The 17,017-nt window shown below is 51.0% G+C and overlaps 3 protein-coding genes and 1 non-coding gene across 4 annotated transcripts; 3 read left to right on the forward strand and 1 right to left on the reverse strand.

The window, feature by feature from the left end:
* The first annotated feature begins 52 nt into the window (after window positions 1-52).
* SLC35A4 (solute carrier family 35 member A4) lies at window positions 53-2,016 on the forward strand. Its single transcript, XM_059917275.1, has 3 exons — window positions 53-145; window positions 1,122-1,220; window positions 1,819-2,016. Exons 1-3 carry the CDS (start codon window positions 131-133, stop codon window positions 2,014-2,016), a joined length of 312 nt encoding a protein of 103 aa, XP_059773258.1. The 5' UTR covers window positions 53-130.
* Window positions 2,017-2,384: 368 nt separating this feature from the next.
* LOC132362561 (probable UDP-sugar transporter protein SLC35A4) lies at window positions 2,385-4,342 on the forward strand. Its single transcript, XM_059917272.1, has one exon. The coding sequence runs from the start codon at window positions 2,435-2,437 to the stop codon at window positions 3,407-3,409; it is 975 nt and encodes a 324-aa protein (XP_059773255.1). The 5' UTR covers window positions 2,385-2,434; the 3' UTR covers window positions 3,410-4,342.
* Window positions 4,343-4,871: 529 nt separating this feature from the next.
* Window positions 4,872-16,130, reverse strand: LOC132362559 (uncharacterized). The gene is made up of 12 exons (XM_059917270.1): window positions 16,047-16,130; window positions 15,390-15,464; window positions 15,040-15,122; window positions 14,420-14,506; window positions 10,847-10,980; window positions 8,870-9,078; window positions 8,714-8,797; window positions 7,552-7,606; window positions 7,409-7,479; window positions 6,808-6,972; window positions 5,544-5,702; window positions 4,872-5,465 (listed from the first exon to the last, which is right to left on the reverse strand). Exons 1-12 carry the CDS (start codon window positions 16,128-16,130, stop codon window positions 5,220-5,222), a joined length of 1,452 nt encoding a protein of 483 aa, XP_059773253.1. The 3' UTR covers window positions 4,872-5,219.
* TRNAA-UGC (transfer RNA alanine (anticodon UGC)) lies at window positions 12,572-12,644 on the forward strand. The gene has a single exon. It is a non-coding gene; the product is annotated as a tRNA-Ala (tRNA).
* Window positions 16,131-17,017: the final 887 nt, after the last annotated feature.

Genomic DNA, 17,017 nt, shown 5'->3' on the forward strand with positions numbered 1-17,017 from the left:
GACCTTCAGGAAAGCGCCTCCACCCGTTCCAGAAATGCCCCGGAAGTGCCTTCGCCCTCAGTAAAGATGGCAGTAGCATTGGCCAGGAGGGAGGCGGTGCTGCGCCTGCGCAACAAGCTCGGCTGGGAAGATGGCGGATGACAAGGTGAGGGAACTGCAGGGTTGTCTGCAGTCTGGGGTGGGCTTCACACTTTTTTAGTCTTGGGGAGAGGCGACAGATGGGGGGGCTTCTGGGTGGGGTTGCCCCTTGTTTCTCCTGGGAGCGGACTTTTACTCCTGTCGACTGCCTCAATAATGGGAAGTGGAGTGGCGGAGCATTGCGCAAGGCAAGCGGAGCCGGGAATCCCCCAGGTGTCTCCCCACCCCCCAACCCCGGACCATCATGATCCTTAGTTACTTGCAGACATTCCTCACTCTGCTCCATTCCCTAACCACCGAAATTTCCCTTCCAGAGACAGGAAGTTTCCAACAGCACAGACACACCCGCATTCGAACACATTCCTTGGGCACACTAATTTCGTCGTTATGTGCGACCAAAATCCTGAATTCATTTACCCACACTCTTGCAGACAGCCACGTTCCCTCCCCCCGCACCAAACCCCAGCTCATCCAGTCACACATTCAGTTTGCGATGGGTTTGGGGAGGAAGGGGGAGAAGCCTAGGCAGAAATCAGGTTTACCCCCAAATTGTCCAAGGAACTGCCTCACCGTTAGTCTGGAAGTTCAGCACCAACCACACATTTGCTAAGTACTTGGAGTCCTTGTGTTAGGCCTCGGGACACAGACGACAAGATAGACTTTCAGGTAGCTTACTACTCACTAGCACTTGCCGGATAAACCTAGGTCCCCTAGCTGCCCCTCTTGTCTTCTCTATTCACCGCTTACTGTATAAAATTTCTGTAAGAGTTGCTGTAAGTTACCGATGCAGGTCCCATCGGTCACCCCCTCCCAGGCCCCCGTGTGAATTCTTTTACTTTTCTTCCTTTACCACTATCATCTCAGGAAGGTTTTATAGGAAGGGGTTTCTTAGGCTCACTGCCTCCTGCCCCCAGCCTCTGATAGACTTGAGCAGAGGATGGGGCTGGGTCAACCTTCTGGAGCCAACCTCTCTTTTGTCCTAGGATTCTCTACCCAAGCTCAAAGACCTGGCATTTCTCAAGAACCAGCTGGAGCGCCTGCAGCAGCGTGTGGAAGACGAAGTCAACAGTGGTGTAGACCAGGTAAAGGTGCACCTGCCCCCTGCCTCCCGCTTAGGCTTCATTGGTCAATATGCTTTTGAGTGGGTGGTAGAGAGTCATTCAGCAAATGGTTGGCTATTGAGGGCGTGTTCTCTGTGACCCCAAGAAAAGTTTCCCTGAGAAAATGGCCTTTGAACTGGGATCTTAAGTAGGGGTTAACTGGGTGAAGGGAGGAGGAGGGAACATTCCAGGCAGATGGAACAGCATAGGCAAAGCCCTTGTGGTCGGAGGTAGCATGATGAACATGCGAGGTGAAAGCAGTTCAGTTTGGCTGCAGTAGTGGGGGAGCATGCTAGGATATGAGACTGGAGAAGTAAGCAGGGGTCAGATTCCTCAGGGACATCTCTCTCAGTGGGATTCTGTGGTTAGAGCCTTCTAACCTCAGGGTTCTGACATTATGTGATCACGACTCCTAGGTTCTTTTTCTGCCCAGGACCTTGAAAAAATCTTTGGTGAGCATACTACGGTTTTCCAGAGTAAGGAGGAGCAGATAGTGGAACATGCTAAGCCCAGCTTGAGTAGCTCCTGGGTAGAGAAGGGGAGAGCCTGGCTGAATTTTCTCCTACATTTTCCTCCACAGGATGGCTCGCTCTTGTCCTCTCCATTCCTCAAGGGCTTCCTGGCTGGCTATGTGGTGGCCAAACTGAGGGCGTCAGCAGTATTAGGCTTTGCCGTGGGCACCTGCACTGGCATATATGCAGCTCAGGCGTATGCTGTGCCCAATGTGGAGAAGACATTGAGGGACTATCTTCGATCACTGCGCAAGGGGCCCGACTAGCTCTGGATCCCATGGGGGAGGCAGGATGAGCAGCTGGGGCCTGCAGGTGGAGGCCTTTCAACCACAGATGCCATATCTGGCCTCCCCGGCTTTCGCCCATTTGCTGTCTCCAGCTTTCCTGCCGCCTTCCTGCAGAGGCTGGACAGTGGCTCATCAGCCAGCACCCTGGACTCCTCGCCTCCATAACCCCATGGCATTGGCCCCAAGACAGTGGCTTCTAGAACCACCAGCCCCTTCCTCTTCTAGCCCTTACTGTGGAGTTTGCAGCTGACTCTGATTCTCAGTATTCTCTCTGGCGGTGTACCAAGGCTCCTCTTCCCTGGGAGCCAGCTCCATCACTTGATTTTCCCCAAACGTGTCACAGTCCCCACTGACCCCCCTTGCTAGCCGCACAGGCCACCCAGGGTCTAGTTTGGGCATGAGTGTAGAGGACGGGGGTGTGCCAGGCCTGGGCCATCCCAGGCAGGCCCGCTGGACCCTGATGCTACTCGTGTCCACTGCCATGTACGGTGCCCATGCCCCATTGCTGGCACTGTGCCACGTGGATGGCCGTGTGCCCTTCCGACCCTCTTCGGCTGTATTGCTGACTGAACTGACCAAGCTGCTGCTGTGCGCCTTCTCCCTCCTGGTGGGCTGGCAAGCATGGCCCCAGGGGACCCCACCCTGGCGCCAGGCCGCCCCATTCGCACTATCAGCCCTACTCTACGGCGCCAGCAACAACCTGGTGATCTACCTTCAACGTTACATGGACCCCAGCACCTACCAGGTGCTGAGCAATCTCAAGATTGGAAGCACAGCCCTGTTCTACTGCCTCTGCCTCCGACACCGCCTCTCTGCACGCCAGGGCTTAGCACTGCTGCTGCTCATGGCAGCAGGAGCCTGCTATGCAGCTGGTGGCCTGCAGGACCCTGGGAACACCCTTCCTGGGCCCCCTTCAGCAGCTGCTGCAGGCCCCATGCCCCTGCATATCAGTCCCCTGGGACTGCTGCTGCTTATCCTGTACTGCCTCATCTCAGGCTTGTCTTCCGTGTACACAGAGCTGCTCATGAAGCGACAGCGGCTGCCCCTGGCACTTCAGAACCTCTTCCTCTACACTTTTGGTGTGCTCCTGAACCTAGGTCTGCATGCAGGTGGCGGCCCCGGCCCAGGGCTCCTGGAGGGTTTCTCAGGATGGGCAGCACTCGTAGTGCTGAGCCAGGCGCTAAATGGGCTGCTCATGTCAGCTGTCATGAAGCATGGCAGCAGCATCACACGCCTCTTCGTTGTGTCCTGCTCGCTAGTGGTCAATGCCGTGCTCTCAGCAGCCCTGCTGCAGCTTCAGCTCACGGCTGCCTTCTTCCTGGCCACGCTGCTCATTGGCCTGGCTGTGCGCCTGTACTATGGCAGTCGCTAGCCCCTCACCACCTCCACCCTGATTCCTGACCTGTAGATTGGGCGCCACCATCGGAGCCACCTCCCAGTGCTGACCCCTCCCCTCAGCAGCCCTGTAACAAGTGCCTTGCGAGAAAAGCTGGGGAAGTGCGAGCAGCCATGTCAGTCTCTGGAGGTAGGTGAATGGAGGGTTGAGCCTGGGAGACTTGAAGCCTGGGTTTGATTAAGGAAACTCTTACACCCCCAGAAGTTCTTCCTGACTAAGGAATTAGGGGAGCATCAGTTCATGGGCCTGAGAAATGATACCGTGCCTGATGGGAGGAGGTGCCCTGCCTCAACCTGCATGAATGCAGTTTCTTAAAGTGGGGTGTGGGCAGCAGTTGGCTTTCCTTGCCTGCTCTGATCACCCCAGCAGACCCACGGCCCCCAGGCCTGGTGCTGGCTGCTCCAGCCCAGCCATGGTGCGTGACTCCCCCGTAACTTACTCACCCCCCACTGTCATGTAGGAAAGCCCAGTTGCTGCATATTATACGCCCATCACCCAGGCCTCTGCCATGCTCCCCTAGCGGCAGCAGCACCTGGAAATAATGCCCCCGCTCTCTCCACATCCAGCCTTTGTTCTGGAAACCTCAGAGAGGACGGGGGCTTGACACATCTCAGGGAATGTTGCCCCTGGGCCCTGGCTTAAGCTACGCTCCTGACCTCTCTGCTCACCCTAAGGACTCTCTCAAAGCCCGCTGCCCCCTCTATAGCTCCTAGGAGGTACCATCCTTCCCACTCTGGGTCTTGCCCTTTCCTAGCAGTGTCCCAGCTCCCAACAGCCTAGGGAAACTCTACACAGAGTGACCTGGGACCAGGCACAGGGAAACTTGTACAGCTCAGTCAGTGTCTGTATAAGCAATAAGGTCTTAATAAAGTGCTCTGGGGTGTAGGTGGTTCCTACAATTGGCCATAATTGTCCTGTGTCTTCTGTGTTGCATAGCTCCTCTCAAACATAATTTCATTCCTCTGGTGCCCTGAGTATCTTAATCCTGGAGTGACTTATGGACTAAGAGAAGAGGCTGTTTTCTCCCAGCTGTTGCCAATAGCATTGTTTCCTTTGCGAATTCCATGGAGCCGAGACTATTTTCTGTCATGGAGCTTTGGAAGTTTCTCTGAAGCATAAAACTTGGGCCCTGGAGAATTTGGAAGGAGTCTTGGGAATAGAAAGTGCTGGGCCCAGCAAGGCAAACTGTAGACTGTAGGCTAGAGAACTCTTAGGACTCAAGGTGGTTTTGTTTCTCATCTCCTCTGGATCCCTCACTGATATTCCTGCCTGTCGTCTCTTCTCATGACCAGAGGAATGTCAGGCCCTGCTCCCGTGGTAGAATACCTGGTAAGCTTGTGGGGAAAAAAAAAAGAGAAATCCCAGTCCTGCTGAAGCAGAATCTTAGGGAGTGAGGTTTGGGAATCTTTTTTTTCTTTATTCCTTTTTTTTTCTTTTCAGTAAGCTTCCTAGGTGATTCTGATGCACACTGCAACTTGTGAACTACTATTGCTGGCAGTGTAGAACTATAGCCAACCAGGCTTGAGTTTTAATTCTGGCTCTGTCACCTATTGGCTGACTGTCCTTGAACAGTTACTTAACCTCTCTTAGCTTTAGTTGGCTTATCTCTGAAATGGGGGCATCAAATGATACCTACTACTATAAAGGAAATGGCTAAATCAAATAAGGGATATTAGTGTGCTCAGCAGGGACTGGCACAATGAGACCTAGTTAGTGGTGTTATTAATTATCCATAATGAAGGTTAGCTTGGCTGTTGTGTCCCAGCTCCTCTCCCTTCTAGGACCTTTACGAATGAGGAGAGAGGAAACTGTCCCTGAAGGATTCCTGATCCCCACATTTCTCCTCAGGGCCGGGATCCAGCATGCCTGCGCCCAGCCTAGTCTGCTGAAGTCGCTGGCTCTGGGCTTGGAGCTCCTGGTTCTGCGTGGCCAGGTTGATGGTGTCTTGCAGGATGCCAGCCAGCAGGCTGCGATAGCGATGCTCTGCAGCCGTGGCCTGTTCCTCCCACAGCCCCCGCCAGGCTCGGAATACCTGTGCGCAGATTCAGAGATCCCCATCAGTCAGCCAGCCTTGGAACCAATTCAAGGCCTGCCCTCTGTCCCCACTGACCTGCAGCGTGTGGCATGTCCAAGCCCGGGCAGCCTGCACGTGCAGGTCATAGAGGGCTGTCAGGTCCTGCTCCGCCGTGTCCCGTTCTACCTGAAGGGCCTCCAGCTGGAGTCTCAGCCCTGTCCACTCCCGGTGCCGTCTCTGCCTCTCCTCGGAAACCTTCAGTGATAATACATACCCTTTGTTGAGTGCAACCTGTATGCCAGGCTCTGTTCTACTTACTTTATATTGTTATTTCGTTTTATCTAATGATAACCTTTGAGGTAATTGCCGTTTTACAGATTTGGAAACAGTGGATCAGAGAAGTGACCTAACCTGACCAAATTCACATGGCTAGTGAGGGACAGAACTGACACATGCAGTTCAATAGTTCACCGTCATCCTTGGGGTAAAGTCCAAATCCAGAGGCGTGGCACACGCTGGTCTCTTTAGCCTTGCCTCTGACCATGCCCCTGCCAGGCTCCAGCCAGATGGACAGTTCGCAACACCCAGAACCTACTTTGCCATTGCTTCCCTTTGGACTTTTGCTCATACAGGATTCTCTCCTAAGAGCATGTCTCCCACCTTCCCCTGATCCGACCTCTGTGCACACAAGTTTTGTTTCTTGTTTAAACAAGCTGTGTTTACTTAGTGCCTCCATGTGATGAGCACAAACTGCCCTGTGGATCTGAGTCTAGTGAATTTCTCTGGCTAATTTGTTTGTCCTTTAAGTCTCAGCTTAGATGCCATCTTCTCTGCTCCACTCCAGCCTGGGCCAGGTACACCTGTTTGTTCCCACGAGTCGCTAGCTCCCTCATTTCCAGCACTTAGCACTGAGAATTGCATCGTCTATCCCCCACAAAGCTGTGAGGGCCATGAGAGAGGCTGTGGTCCAGTCTGCTGTGATTGACGCTAGATCCCAGCACAGTGCCTGGCCAGGTTAGAAGGAGCCTCAAGGGACTTCCCTGGTGGTCCAGCGGTAAAGAATCCGCCTTGCAATGCAGGGGACACAGGTTTGATCCCTGGTCAGGGAACTAAGATCCCACATGCTGCGGCACAATTAAGCCCACGTGCCGCAACTACTGAGCCCGTGCACCTCAACTAGAGAGCCTGCGTGCCGCAAACTACAGAGCCCATGCTCCCTGGAGCCCACATGCCACAAATAGAGAAGAGAAAAACTCGCACGCCACAACTAGAGAGAAGCCCAAGTGCCACAACGAAAGATCCCACATGCCTCAACAAAGATCCCCCGTGCTTCATCTAAGACCTACTTGACCTTCCTCACCTCTTCAGCCACCAGGCCTTTGACCTGGTCCCTTGCCACCACCTCTTCCTGTTGTTCCAAATGCTTCAGTTCCTCTTGGATCCAAATTTGGTGCTGTTCTCGCAGTCTCTGCCTCTGGGCCTGAGCCAGGAAGAACTGCAGGGCCACATCCGGGGCCTGCTGGGCCTAGGTGGCATCATTCTAGGCTCAGCCAGAAGCCCATGTGTGTACACAGCCTTGGGACACAGGGCCCAACTTTTCCAACAGACCCCCATTACCAGGGCAGCTCCTAGAATTACATCCAGGAGACTAGCTGGCCTGAAAGAGCCTGTGGCCTGGCCAGAGACTCAGAGGCCGTGAGGGAAGAGGAGAGGTATTGATTCTGCCAGTAGGTGCCATGGAGGCCCTAGGGACCCCATGCCCCTAAACCAACCCAGTAGGAAAACAGCCCCTTCCCATGCCCCTCCCTGAGGGATCCAGTAACCCTTCAGGCCCTTTATTTGCCAGAACCTCCATATTTCTCCCTGATGTTAGGGCAAGGTAAGCAGGACACACATTATCAGGACTCTGCGACTCTACTCCCCAACAGCTTCCAGTTGTTCTGGGGTACATGAGGTGTTACCTGTTCCTCAGGCTCCCTGAGAGGGTGCATTTGGTGGAGATCAGGTCCTATAGATGCTGTTCTTCCTGCCACTGGAGGAAAATGCAGTTAAGCACACCAAAGGTGGAGAAGACCTCCAGCTCCACCCCAAGCACCAGCCTCACCTTGAGGCTCTTCCTGGAGGCCTGGGCTGGGGCTTGCTGTTGAATCTGTCACCTGCTGAGAATACATTACGAGTGAGAATTCTGTTACCTTTCCTCCCAGGACAGTGTTGGTTTTGAAATCAGATCAGGGTCCCAGCCCTTCCTTTTCTTAGCTGTATGACCTCAGGCAGGTGGCTAGTCTTCTGAGTCTCCATTTTCTCACCCATAAAATGGAGCTGATAAAAGTTGTAGAGAGCATGAAATGAGATAAGGCACCCAAAGCACTAAACAGTGGCCAGCTCTGTTCAATAACGTGGAGTTTACAGGCCTAAATCGCAAGGCCTAGGGCTGTAAAAACAAGTTATAAGTAATTAAGAAAATGAAAGCACCAGGAGAAGCTGGACAGGGGCCACCTTCCAGCCACTCTGTGACAAATCATGGAAGACAGCGCCCCCTTCTGCATAAGGGAGGACATGCATCCTAAGGGGATGAAAGAGTGCTGTACTGAGTCTAAGGACTTGGATGTCTTTGCACCTCTGCTGCCTTTGATTATCCTAGTGACCCTGGTATACTCACATCACTTCTCGGAGCTTCAGTTTGCTGAAGCAATGCTGGGAGCAATGTTGTCTTCCCTGTTTAAAATAAATTGTGGGTTCCCCTTGACCTTCCATACAAACTCCAAACATCTCAATAGATTTACAAAGACCTGCATGACCAGGCCCCTACTTCACTCTCCAATCCTTCTCTCTGGACTTTCTTCCTCAAACTCTATCCTCCAGCAAACTGAGCTGCTTGCAGACCCCCAAAGAGATCAAGGACTCGCTTACCTCTGACACTTCTCCTGTTATTTTCTCTGCCTGGAATGTTCTTCATTCATCTTTGCTAGCCACCTCCTTCAGGTTTCAACTTCCTCCATGAAGTCTTCCTTCCCTCTCTTGCCAAGACTAACTTAGATGCCCACATAGAGCCCTTTGGATAAGCTCTTCAGAGCACTGATCATGGTGTTAATTGTTTCTTTCCAGAGGATTATAAAAAGGCACATAGTGGTCAATAAATGTTTGGGAATCAATACATTAATGAATGAAGGAAGGGCCCCCTCGGGCCCCCTCACAGTGCTCTATAAACAGAGAAAAAGGAGGCAGACATCAATAGGCCTCCCAAGAGTTTGGATGGGAAGACGTACCTGTGGTTCTGGGAGCCCCATAGCCTCAGTTTTGACTGCTTTGAGCATCCAGCTTCCTGAGCGCTGGCTCCAGGCTTTTACCACCTATGGAGAGGGGATTCTGAGTGGGCTCTGGCCATTGCTGGCCCAGGCACCCCCAGGCCTCACCTTGCTCACCTGCAACTCCCGCAGTGCCCTGCCTAGCTGGCTGAGCCCACTATCTGTCAGGGCGTCCCCAAGGAGGCCTGAACGCAGGCTCTTCAGTCCAGCCCGCCGGGCCCGGGCCTCTTCTACTGCATCCCAGAGGGTGGGCCTCACCTGTCTCACCTTCATCCTCCTTCCTGCGGCCCCCAACAGAGCAGCCTGGAGCAAGCTCAGGGAGCTGCCTAGTAAGGGGAGACACAGAGTGAATGCCTCCTTCCTCTGAACTCCAGAGCACACTGCCTGTAAAACTTTTAACTTCTATTAACAGTACTATTCATAAAAATAACTAACACCTGGGCTTCCCTGGTGGCACAGTGGTTGGGAATCCGCCTGCCAATGCAAGGGACCCGGGTTCAAGCCCTGGTCTGGGAAGATCCCACATGCCGCGGAGCAAGTAAGCCCGTGAGCCACAACTACTGAGCCTGCCCTCTAGAGCCCGTGAGCCACAACTACTGAAGCCCGCACGCCTAGAGCCCGTGCTTCGCAACAAGAGAAGCCACTGCAGTGAGAAGCCTGTGCACCGCAACAAAGAGTAGCCCCTACTCGCTGCAACTAGAGAAAGCCCACGCACAGCAACAAAGACCCAACTCAACCAAAAATTGATTAATTTAAAGAAAAATAGCTAACACCTATCTGGCATTTTCCATGTGTTCGACGGTACTGTGCTAAGGCTTCTCATGGATTGTCTCTTTAGCTACACAATACTCCAGTGAGGCAGCAACCCTAATTTACCCTGTCTCCCTCCACATTTTCCAGATGAGGCAACTGAACCTCAGAGAGGTCAAGCAACTTCCTGGTGAGTGGCAGAGCTGAAACTCAAGCCCAGTTCTGTCTGACACTAAAGCCTGTGCCCTTAATCACGATCCCAAACTGGCCTATACATAAACACACTTCCTTCCCTTTCTGCTTTGTCCTTGAGAGTGTGAACTGCCCCAACTTATCTTCCTCATTCCACAGAGCCTGACGTAGGGTGTGGTCTGGGAATATGTTGGCCAAATGAATGTGTGTTTGTTGATTTTGAAGACAGAGGGCCAGACTTTTTCTTTTCTTTTTTTTTTTTTTTTTTTTTTTGTGGCTACGTTGGGTCTTCGTTGCTGCGCGTGGTCTTTCTCTAGTTGGGGGAGCCAGGGCTACTCTTCGTTGTGGTGCGCGGGCTTCTCATTGCGGTGGCTTCTCTTGTTGTGGAGCACAGGCTCTAGGCACATGGGCTTCAGTAGTTGTGGCTCACGGGCTCTAGAGCGCAGGCTCAGTAGTTGTGGCTCACGGGCTTACTTGCTCCGCGGCATGTGGGATCTTCCCAGACCAGGGCTTGAACCCGTGTCTCCTGCATTGGCAGGCGGATTCTTAACCACTGCGCCACCAGGGAAGCCCCACAGACTTTTTTTTTTACTCTTTTATTAGTGGAAAACTTCAAACATATACAAAGTCTAGGAAATTCATCTACTTATCACCTTATCAGCTTCAACAAATAGCAACTCATGGTCATTCTTGTTTGATCTATACCCTCCCCTTGACCTCCCCCAAATCTCTGACATCATATCATTTCACAGAGGCCTGATTTTTAATGAGTGTGTGAAAATAGGAAAGTACCTTCCCTTCTCTGATCCTCCCTTTCCTTGTCTATAAATTAAACCTGCCTCTCTGCCCATAGACTGGATCTGCCTCATGGCATTGTGGTAAGAATCAAAGGTTTTAGTCAGTGTAAAAATGCTTGGTAAACTGTTGAAGGCCTCTGAAAGGGTGAGGGGTTGCTTTTACTGTTGGCCTTACCTTTCCAGACGGTGGGAGCCTGGCAATTCTGGGACCTTTCTGAATCGTGGCCCTCCCAGAGGCTCAGGCTCTCTCTGAGCTCGCTAGGGTTGGGGCTGCCGCTGGTTGGGTGAAGGGGGGGCAGGCCTAAGGCCAGATCCTAGAGCTTCCCAAAGAAACCCACATCCTCCCCCAGGCCACCTTGAGGGTCCAGGCGAAGAAGAAGGCCACTGTAGTTGTTTCCTTCCAGGAGACATGAGACAATCCAGGGCAGAGAGCCCTCCACCTCCTCACCAGCAACTTTACCAGCCAACACCTGCAGCAAGGGACAGTCTCTGCCAGAGGGAGGGAGGGAGGAAGAAAAGAGATGTCCACCGGTAGATGCAGAAAGAAACTTGCCCAAATCACACTCTGATGGAAAGACTGACTATTTCCAGTCACTTTTGTGTACAACCAGACAGATTTGCAACCTTGTATAGATCTTTATTTTATTTTACATTTGATTACTTTTTAAATTATACAAATAATACATTCTCATAGTATAAAAACAATTTAATTGTATATCTGACAAGGGACTTGTATCCAGAATATATAAAGAGCTCCTACACCTCAATAATAAAAATACAACCCAGTTGTAAAATGGCAAAGCAAGGTGACATCAACAAAAATGGCAAAGCTAGGTGACATCAACAAAAATGGCAAAGTAGGGAACTCTGGGAGTCTGTCCCTCCCCAGAAACATCTGGCAAAAAAAAATGGTCAGAATCAACCTTACTGGAACTCTGGGAGATAGTCAAAGGTTGACAGCAATCAAGTGAATGTTTAACCAGGAGGAAGGCAGCTTAAATATGGTAAGAGATCTTTGTGGTGTTTTTAACTTACCCTAGCCCCAACCTTCTCCCCAGCACAGCCCACATTTCTGGTGGGGGTACCTGGTTCTGAAAGGAGCAGAGTAAATCTTGTTCCCAGGGAACTGTGTTTGTCTGTTTTGATTGTCTGGGGTTTCCCACAAAGGACTGACAAAAGCTGCCTCCCTTTGTTTCACTTATCTTGGAATTCTCTTGGAGCAGAGGAGCTATGCCAGAGGACAGTCCCCCAAAGCATTGAGAGATGAAAGAACAAGCAAAAATAACAGTTGGGGCAAACAATAGACACATGGAAAGACTGGGAGAAAAGGTGGGGAGTGAAATTTTGGAGGAATAAGGGTTTTGAAAAGTTCCCATGTGTACTAGGGTACCTAGAAAGCTACACATATGTCCAGGGCAGTGTGTGTGGTCAGAAGAGACATGAGAAGACCATAGGCTTTCACCTCTGGCTGAATTAGGGCTCAGTACAAGCATCAGGTGAGGCTGAGGCAAAGCTGTAAATGATCTTGCTAAGCATTTAAGGAGTGACCCAACACAGAGCCAGTCTGTAGAAACGTGGAGAATTTTTTTCTTCTTTTCTCCCTTTTTTTCCCTTTTCCTCCTCCTTGCCTCCTCCTTCTTCTCCTTCCTCTCTCCTCATTCCCTTTCCCCTACCTCTCCTCCTTCTCCTTTTTCTCCTTTTCCTTTCTTTTTTTTAGGGGGGGGCATTCTCAGAGGTTAGGGAATTCTATGTCAGGTCATTGGCTAATCACTGAGATAATAGAATGAAGACTTCAGTGACTGCAAGGAATACAGTCTTTGCAAAAATTGTTTGGAAAAGTAAGCAAATGGATGGCTGATGCCCACAACAAGCAACAAGGCAAACCCTGGAGAGGAGGGAGAATCCAGCTTTCAGAGTTACCAGATTATCATATCCAAAATGTCAGAGCACTAAGGAAAAAGAATGGAGACTTAAGAGACCAACACAATAAAAAATATAGTCTTTACAAAAAATACTCAAATTGGCCAGTTTCCAACAAAAAATTATTAGGCATGCAAATAAGAAAGTATGGCTCAGGACTTCCCTGGTGGTCCAGTGGCTAAGACTCTGCACTTGCAATGCAGGGGGCCCGGGTTCGATCCCTGGTCAGGGAACTAGATCCCACTTAGATCTCAACTAAGACCCGGCACAGCCAAATAAATAAATTTTTTTTAATTTTAAAAAAAGAAAGTATGGCTCACTCACAGGAAAAAAGAAAAAGAAATTAATAAAAACTGTCCCTGAGGAAGCAGACACTGGATTCAGTAGACAAAGACTTTAAATCAACTGTCTTAGATATTTTCAGAAAACTAAATCAAGAATATGATGTCTCACCAAGGCTGGCTCCTCTGTCAACTCCCAGTTCCCTCTTTCCCACCCAACTTCTAGCTTCACTTCTATCTTGGGAATTTTCCTTAAAATTTTGTGGTGGGAGAAGGGGAATAAAGATAAAGAAAAAAAAAAGAAAGAAAATGATGTCTCAGTGACTATCAGTAGAACAATAGAAATTATAAAAAGGAACCAAGGGCTTCCCTGGTGGCACAGTGGTTAAGAATCCACCTGCCAATGCAGGGGACATGGGTTCAAGCCCTGGTCTAGGAAGATCCCACATGCCGTGGAGCAACTAAGCCCATGCGCCACAACTACTGAGCCTGCACTCTAGAGCCCGCGAGCCACAACTACTGAGCCCATGTGCCACAACTACTGAAGCCCGTGTGCCTAGAGCCCATGCTCCGCAACAAGAGAAGCCATTTCAATGAGAAGCCCGTGCCCCACAATGAAGAGTAACCCCCACTCGCCGCAACTAGAGGAAGCCCGTGCACAGCAATGAAGACCAAAGGCAGCCAAAAATAAATAAATTAAATAAATAAATTTTTTAAAAAAAGGAACCAAGTAGAAATATGGGAGCTGAAAAGTACAATAACTGAAATTAAAAATTCCCTAGAGGGTAGATTTGAGCAGGCACAAGAATCTCAACAAACCTGAAGATAGGTCAAATAAAATTATCCAGTCTGAGGAGCAGAAAGAAAAAAGAATGAAGGAAAATGAGCCTAAGAGACCTGTGGTCTGCCATCAAGTGTACAAACATATGCATAATGGGAGTCCCAGAGGGAGAAGAGAAAGAGAAAAGGACAGAAAGAATATTTGAAGAAATAACGCTCAAAAATTCCCCCAAACTTATGAAAGACATGAATCTACACATCCAAGAAGCTCAACAAATTCCAAGGAAGGTATACTCAAAGAGATCTACACCAGGACAGATTATAATCAAACTGTCAAAATCCAAAGTCAAAGAAAGAATCTTGAAAACAAGAGAGAAGCAGCTTATTATGCACAAGGGATCTTCAGTAAGATTAAAAACCAATTTTTTATCAGAAACTATGGAGGCCAGAAGGCAGTGAGATAACACAGTTAAAGTGTTGAAAGAAAAAAAAACCTGTCAACTAAGACTTCTGTATCTGGCAAGACTATCCTGCAGAAATGTAAGAGAAAGTAAGATATGCCCAGATAAACAAAAATTGAGGGAGTTCATTGCTAGTAGACCTGTCTTACAAGAAATACTAAAGGGAGCAAATCCTTCAGCATGTCAGAGATGAGGAAAGGAGGAGACCCTGATGCTGCCCTGGGCCTCTACATCCATATTTCAGCCACCTACCCAAGCCTTCCCCAAAGCTGTTAAAAGGCTCCATCAGACTTACAGGGCTCCTGGGAGCTGCAGGATCCGCAAGGCTCCTCGCCACATGCCCTGGGTCCCAGGCCCCTCAGGAGGGTCAGGCCGTGGGCAGGACATGGTGACAGTGAGCAGAGAGCAGGCACTGTGGAGGAGATCAAAGGATCAGGCCAAATGGCTAGGGGGTGGGGGTGGGTGAAGGTGCCCGCCTGTCCTCACCTGCCTTCACCACCTGCAGCCTGCAAGTACAGCTCTGAGGCAGCTCTTGAGTCAGACACCTCCACTTCACTGGCATTTTCTACCACCCTGGAGGAAGGGAAGGCTGATCTCAGCTCCTAAGCACAAAGGTTCTGTCCAGCCCCCCAGAATCTCTGCATGGGGAGCCCATGGAGGGCCCAAGAGCCTATAAGAATCATCCCCAAGACTCCACGCTCAGTATATCCCCTAAAAGCCTCTCATCTTCATGATCTTATTTTTTCTCCTATCATCTGCCCAGTGAGGGAAACAGGGTAGTTGGGATTGCTCCCATTTTATAGATGGAGAAACTGAAGTTCTGCTCAGTGAGCTGCTCAGATCACCCGGGATGGTAATGACTGAGTTGAAGAGGTGTAAGTGGATGGGATGGTGAGAAGAGTGAGAGGTTATGGAGATATGGGATGAAGGGAAGACGGTGAGAGGGAGTCCTGGGGGCAAACCCAAAACCTGTAAGCATGACCCCAAGTTCATAACTTCCCTTCCCTGGGGTGGCAGTGGGGAGAAGCCTCCAACGGCTTGGTTTGGGGTGTCAGCCCTGCCTTAAGACAAGCACCCTCAGACCCCGTTGGGCTCTGGACACTCACAAGCCCAGAGGGGCCACATCCAGCACCGACAGGTTCTCTGTCCCTGGAGCAAGCAGGTCCCGAGTCCTCCCACTGGTGCTGAGCTGGGATCACACAAGCACAACATCTGTTACAAACCGAACCTTTCCCCAGCCTTTGGCTCATGTGGTCCTCCCGCTGGGGCCCTGTGAGCCAAGCAGGGCACCAAAATTCAGCCATCTCAGGCAGGAAAAAGGAGACCCCAGCAAGGCAAGCCGACAGTGGTGAGCAGCAGAGACCCAAACTCTTCAGGCAGCCCCTGATCCTTGGGCTCTTTTGCAGCATCACCATGGCCTTGGCTCCCCAGGTTTCCCCTCTCCCCAGGGCCTCACCTGCACCAAGCTAAGAGTACTAAGCACGGCATCAGAGCCCCTGAGGGGCAGAGCTTCAAACAGCATCTGCAGCAGCTAAAGTGGAGAAGGGTGAGTGAGGATTGAGAAAGGATTAACCTGTTTTTCAACATTTCCTGAGGGCTAAGTCTATGCCTGGCCCTGTGCTGGGTGCTATGGACTTGGTGGCCAGGACAAAAATAGCCCCCGGCCTTGTGGTTCACAGCGAGCCAGACAAGTGAGCCGACATTTTCAGTGGGACCTCCTGTTTGCTAGGGTAGGGGCTCATGACAAGGTTTTGAGGCAACTATTTTAGTTTGGGGGCATTTTGATGAAGCCTAAAAACAAAATGTTTATTATCATTATTAGTATTACTAAGAACAGTGAAAAGTAGACTTCCCTGAGTATCTGACCTTTGCACACCACCCCTCCTTGACCCTCACCTCATGGACCCCAGCCTCCCACCTTCCCTGACCTCTCAATAGCTTCGTGATTGACGCTGGCAAAACATCCTGTATGGACCACAGGGTGCTATAGGAACCCCAAGGAGGGGCACCTAGTCCAGCTAGGGTGGGGAGGGGAAAGTTCTCGAAGGTCTCCTGGAGGAGCCAACACTTGAGTCTCATAACAACTATGACTGGTGCATCCTCTGGGACTCACCTGAGGCACAAGCCGGGGTGCCTCTGTTTCTCGACCCCGAAGCAGCAGGGCCACACTGTACCCTCGGCCCACCGAGCCCAGCATGCACTGGACTCTTGCTAGTAACTCCTGCTCTGCCTCCTGCAGGGAGACACAGGCACATCTCGAACTCAGGTGCCTGCCCAGCCTGCCCTGACCAGAGAGCTTGGGAAGCACTCAGCACTCCAGGAACAAGGGTCCTGAGTGCTCCGACCCTCCTCCCATCGCCCTACCAGACCCCCTTACCTGAGGAGCATCAGAACCCAGGACTCTGTCAAAGGTGATGCATTGTTCCTGTGAGCAGGACTGGAGTCAGCAGTGTCACTCCCATCCTCCCTGCACTTACCCACACCCCATCCCAGCCCATCCCATCTCTACCTGACTCTCCAGGATCCCACGCTGATACAGGCGGATGCTCTTGGGCCCCTCCAGGAGGAGCGTGGGGCAACAGGTCTCCTCGGGGCCTGAGACAGGTGGGCTTCATATCAACTCTCATGGGGGAAATTGAACTCCCAGGACTCCTGAGTCCTGCCCTCAACCTTTGCCTCAGTTTCCTAATGTGAGATGGCCTCGCCCTCCCCCTCTCCCAAGAGGCTCTCCCAGGCTGCGTTACCTCTAAGATGAATGTGTGGAGGCTTCTTACCAGATCTTCTCCTTCGCTCTACTTCCACCACCACGGTCAGCCTGGTCTGTGGGTTGTCAGTGAGGACTGAAGGGGCTGAGCTGCCCCGGCCCAAAGCAGCCCCTGTGCTCATCGCCTCTGCACACTCCATGGCTTCTGTGCCTCTCAGATTCCCCTCAATAATTCATCTCCCTGATCTGAGGGCTCTGGGTGGGGCCTGTAAACAATAACTTACCATAGGAGGTGACAGACCTCTCTTTTCTGAGTGAGCCAGACTATTGCATGGAATTTTTCTTTTTTTGCTCTTATGAAAAATTGCAGACATATATAA

Source organism: Balaenoptera ricei, chromosome 3 (assembly GCF_028023285.1).
Source record: "Balaenoptera ricei isolate mBalRic1 chromosome 3, mBalRic1.hap2, whole genome shotgun sequence".
NCBI classification, from domain to species: Eukaryota; Metazoa; Chordata; class Mammalia; order Artiodactyla; family Balaenopteridae; genus Balaenoptera; species Balaenoptera ricei.

Excerpts from the sequence above, each read along its gene's own strand:
- SLC35A4 (XM_059917275.1), top strand. Across the intron at positions 1,221-1,818 it reads TCAACAGTGGTGTAGACCAG|GATGGCTCGCTCTTGTCCTC; the intron begins GTAAAGGTGCAC and ends TTTCCTCCACAG.
- LOC132362561 (XM_059917272.1), top strand. The coding sequence starts at position 2,435 with ATGAGTGTAGAGGACGGGGGTGTGCCAGGCCTGGGCCATCCCAGGCAG.
- LOC132362559 (XM_059917270.1), bottom strand. The coding sequence starts at position 16,130 with ATGCTGGGCTCGGTGGGCCGAGGGTACAGTGTGGCCCTGCTGCTTCGG. Across the intron at positions 8,798-8,869 it reads GGGCACTGCGGGAGTTGCAG|GTGGTAAAAGCCTGGAGCCA; the intron begins GTGAGCAAGGTG and ends CCCTCTCCATAG. Across the intron at positions 5,466-5,543 it reads GGACATGCCACACGCTGCAG|GTATTCCGAGCCTGGCGGGG; the intron begins GTCAGTGGGGAC and ends ATCTGCGCACAG.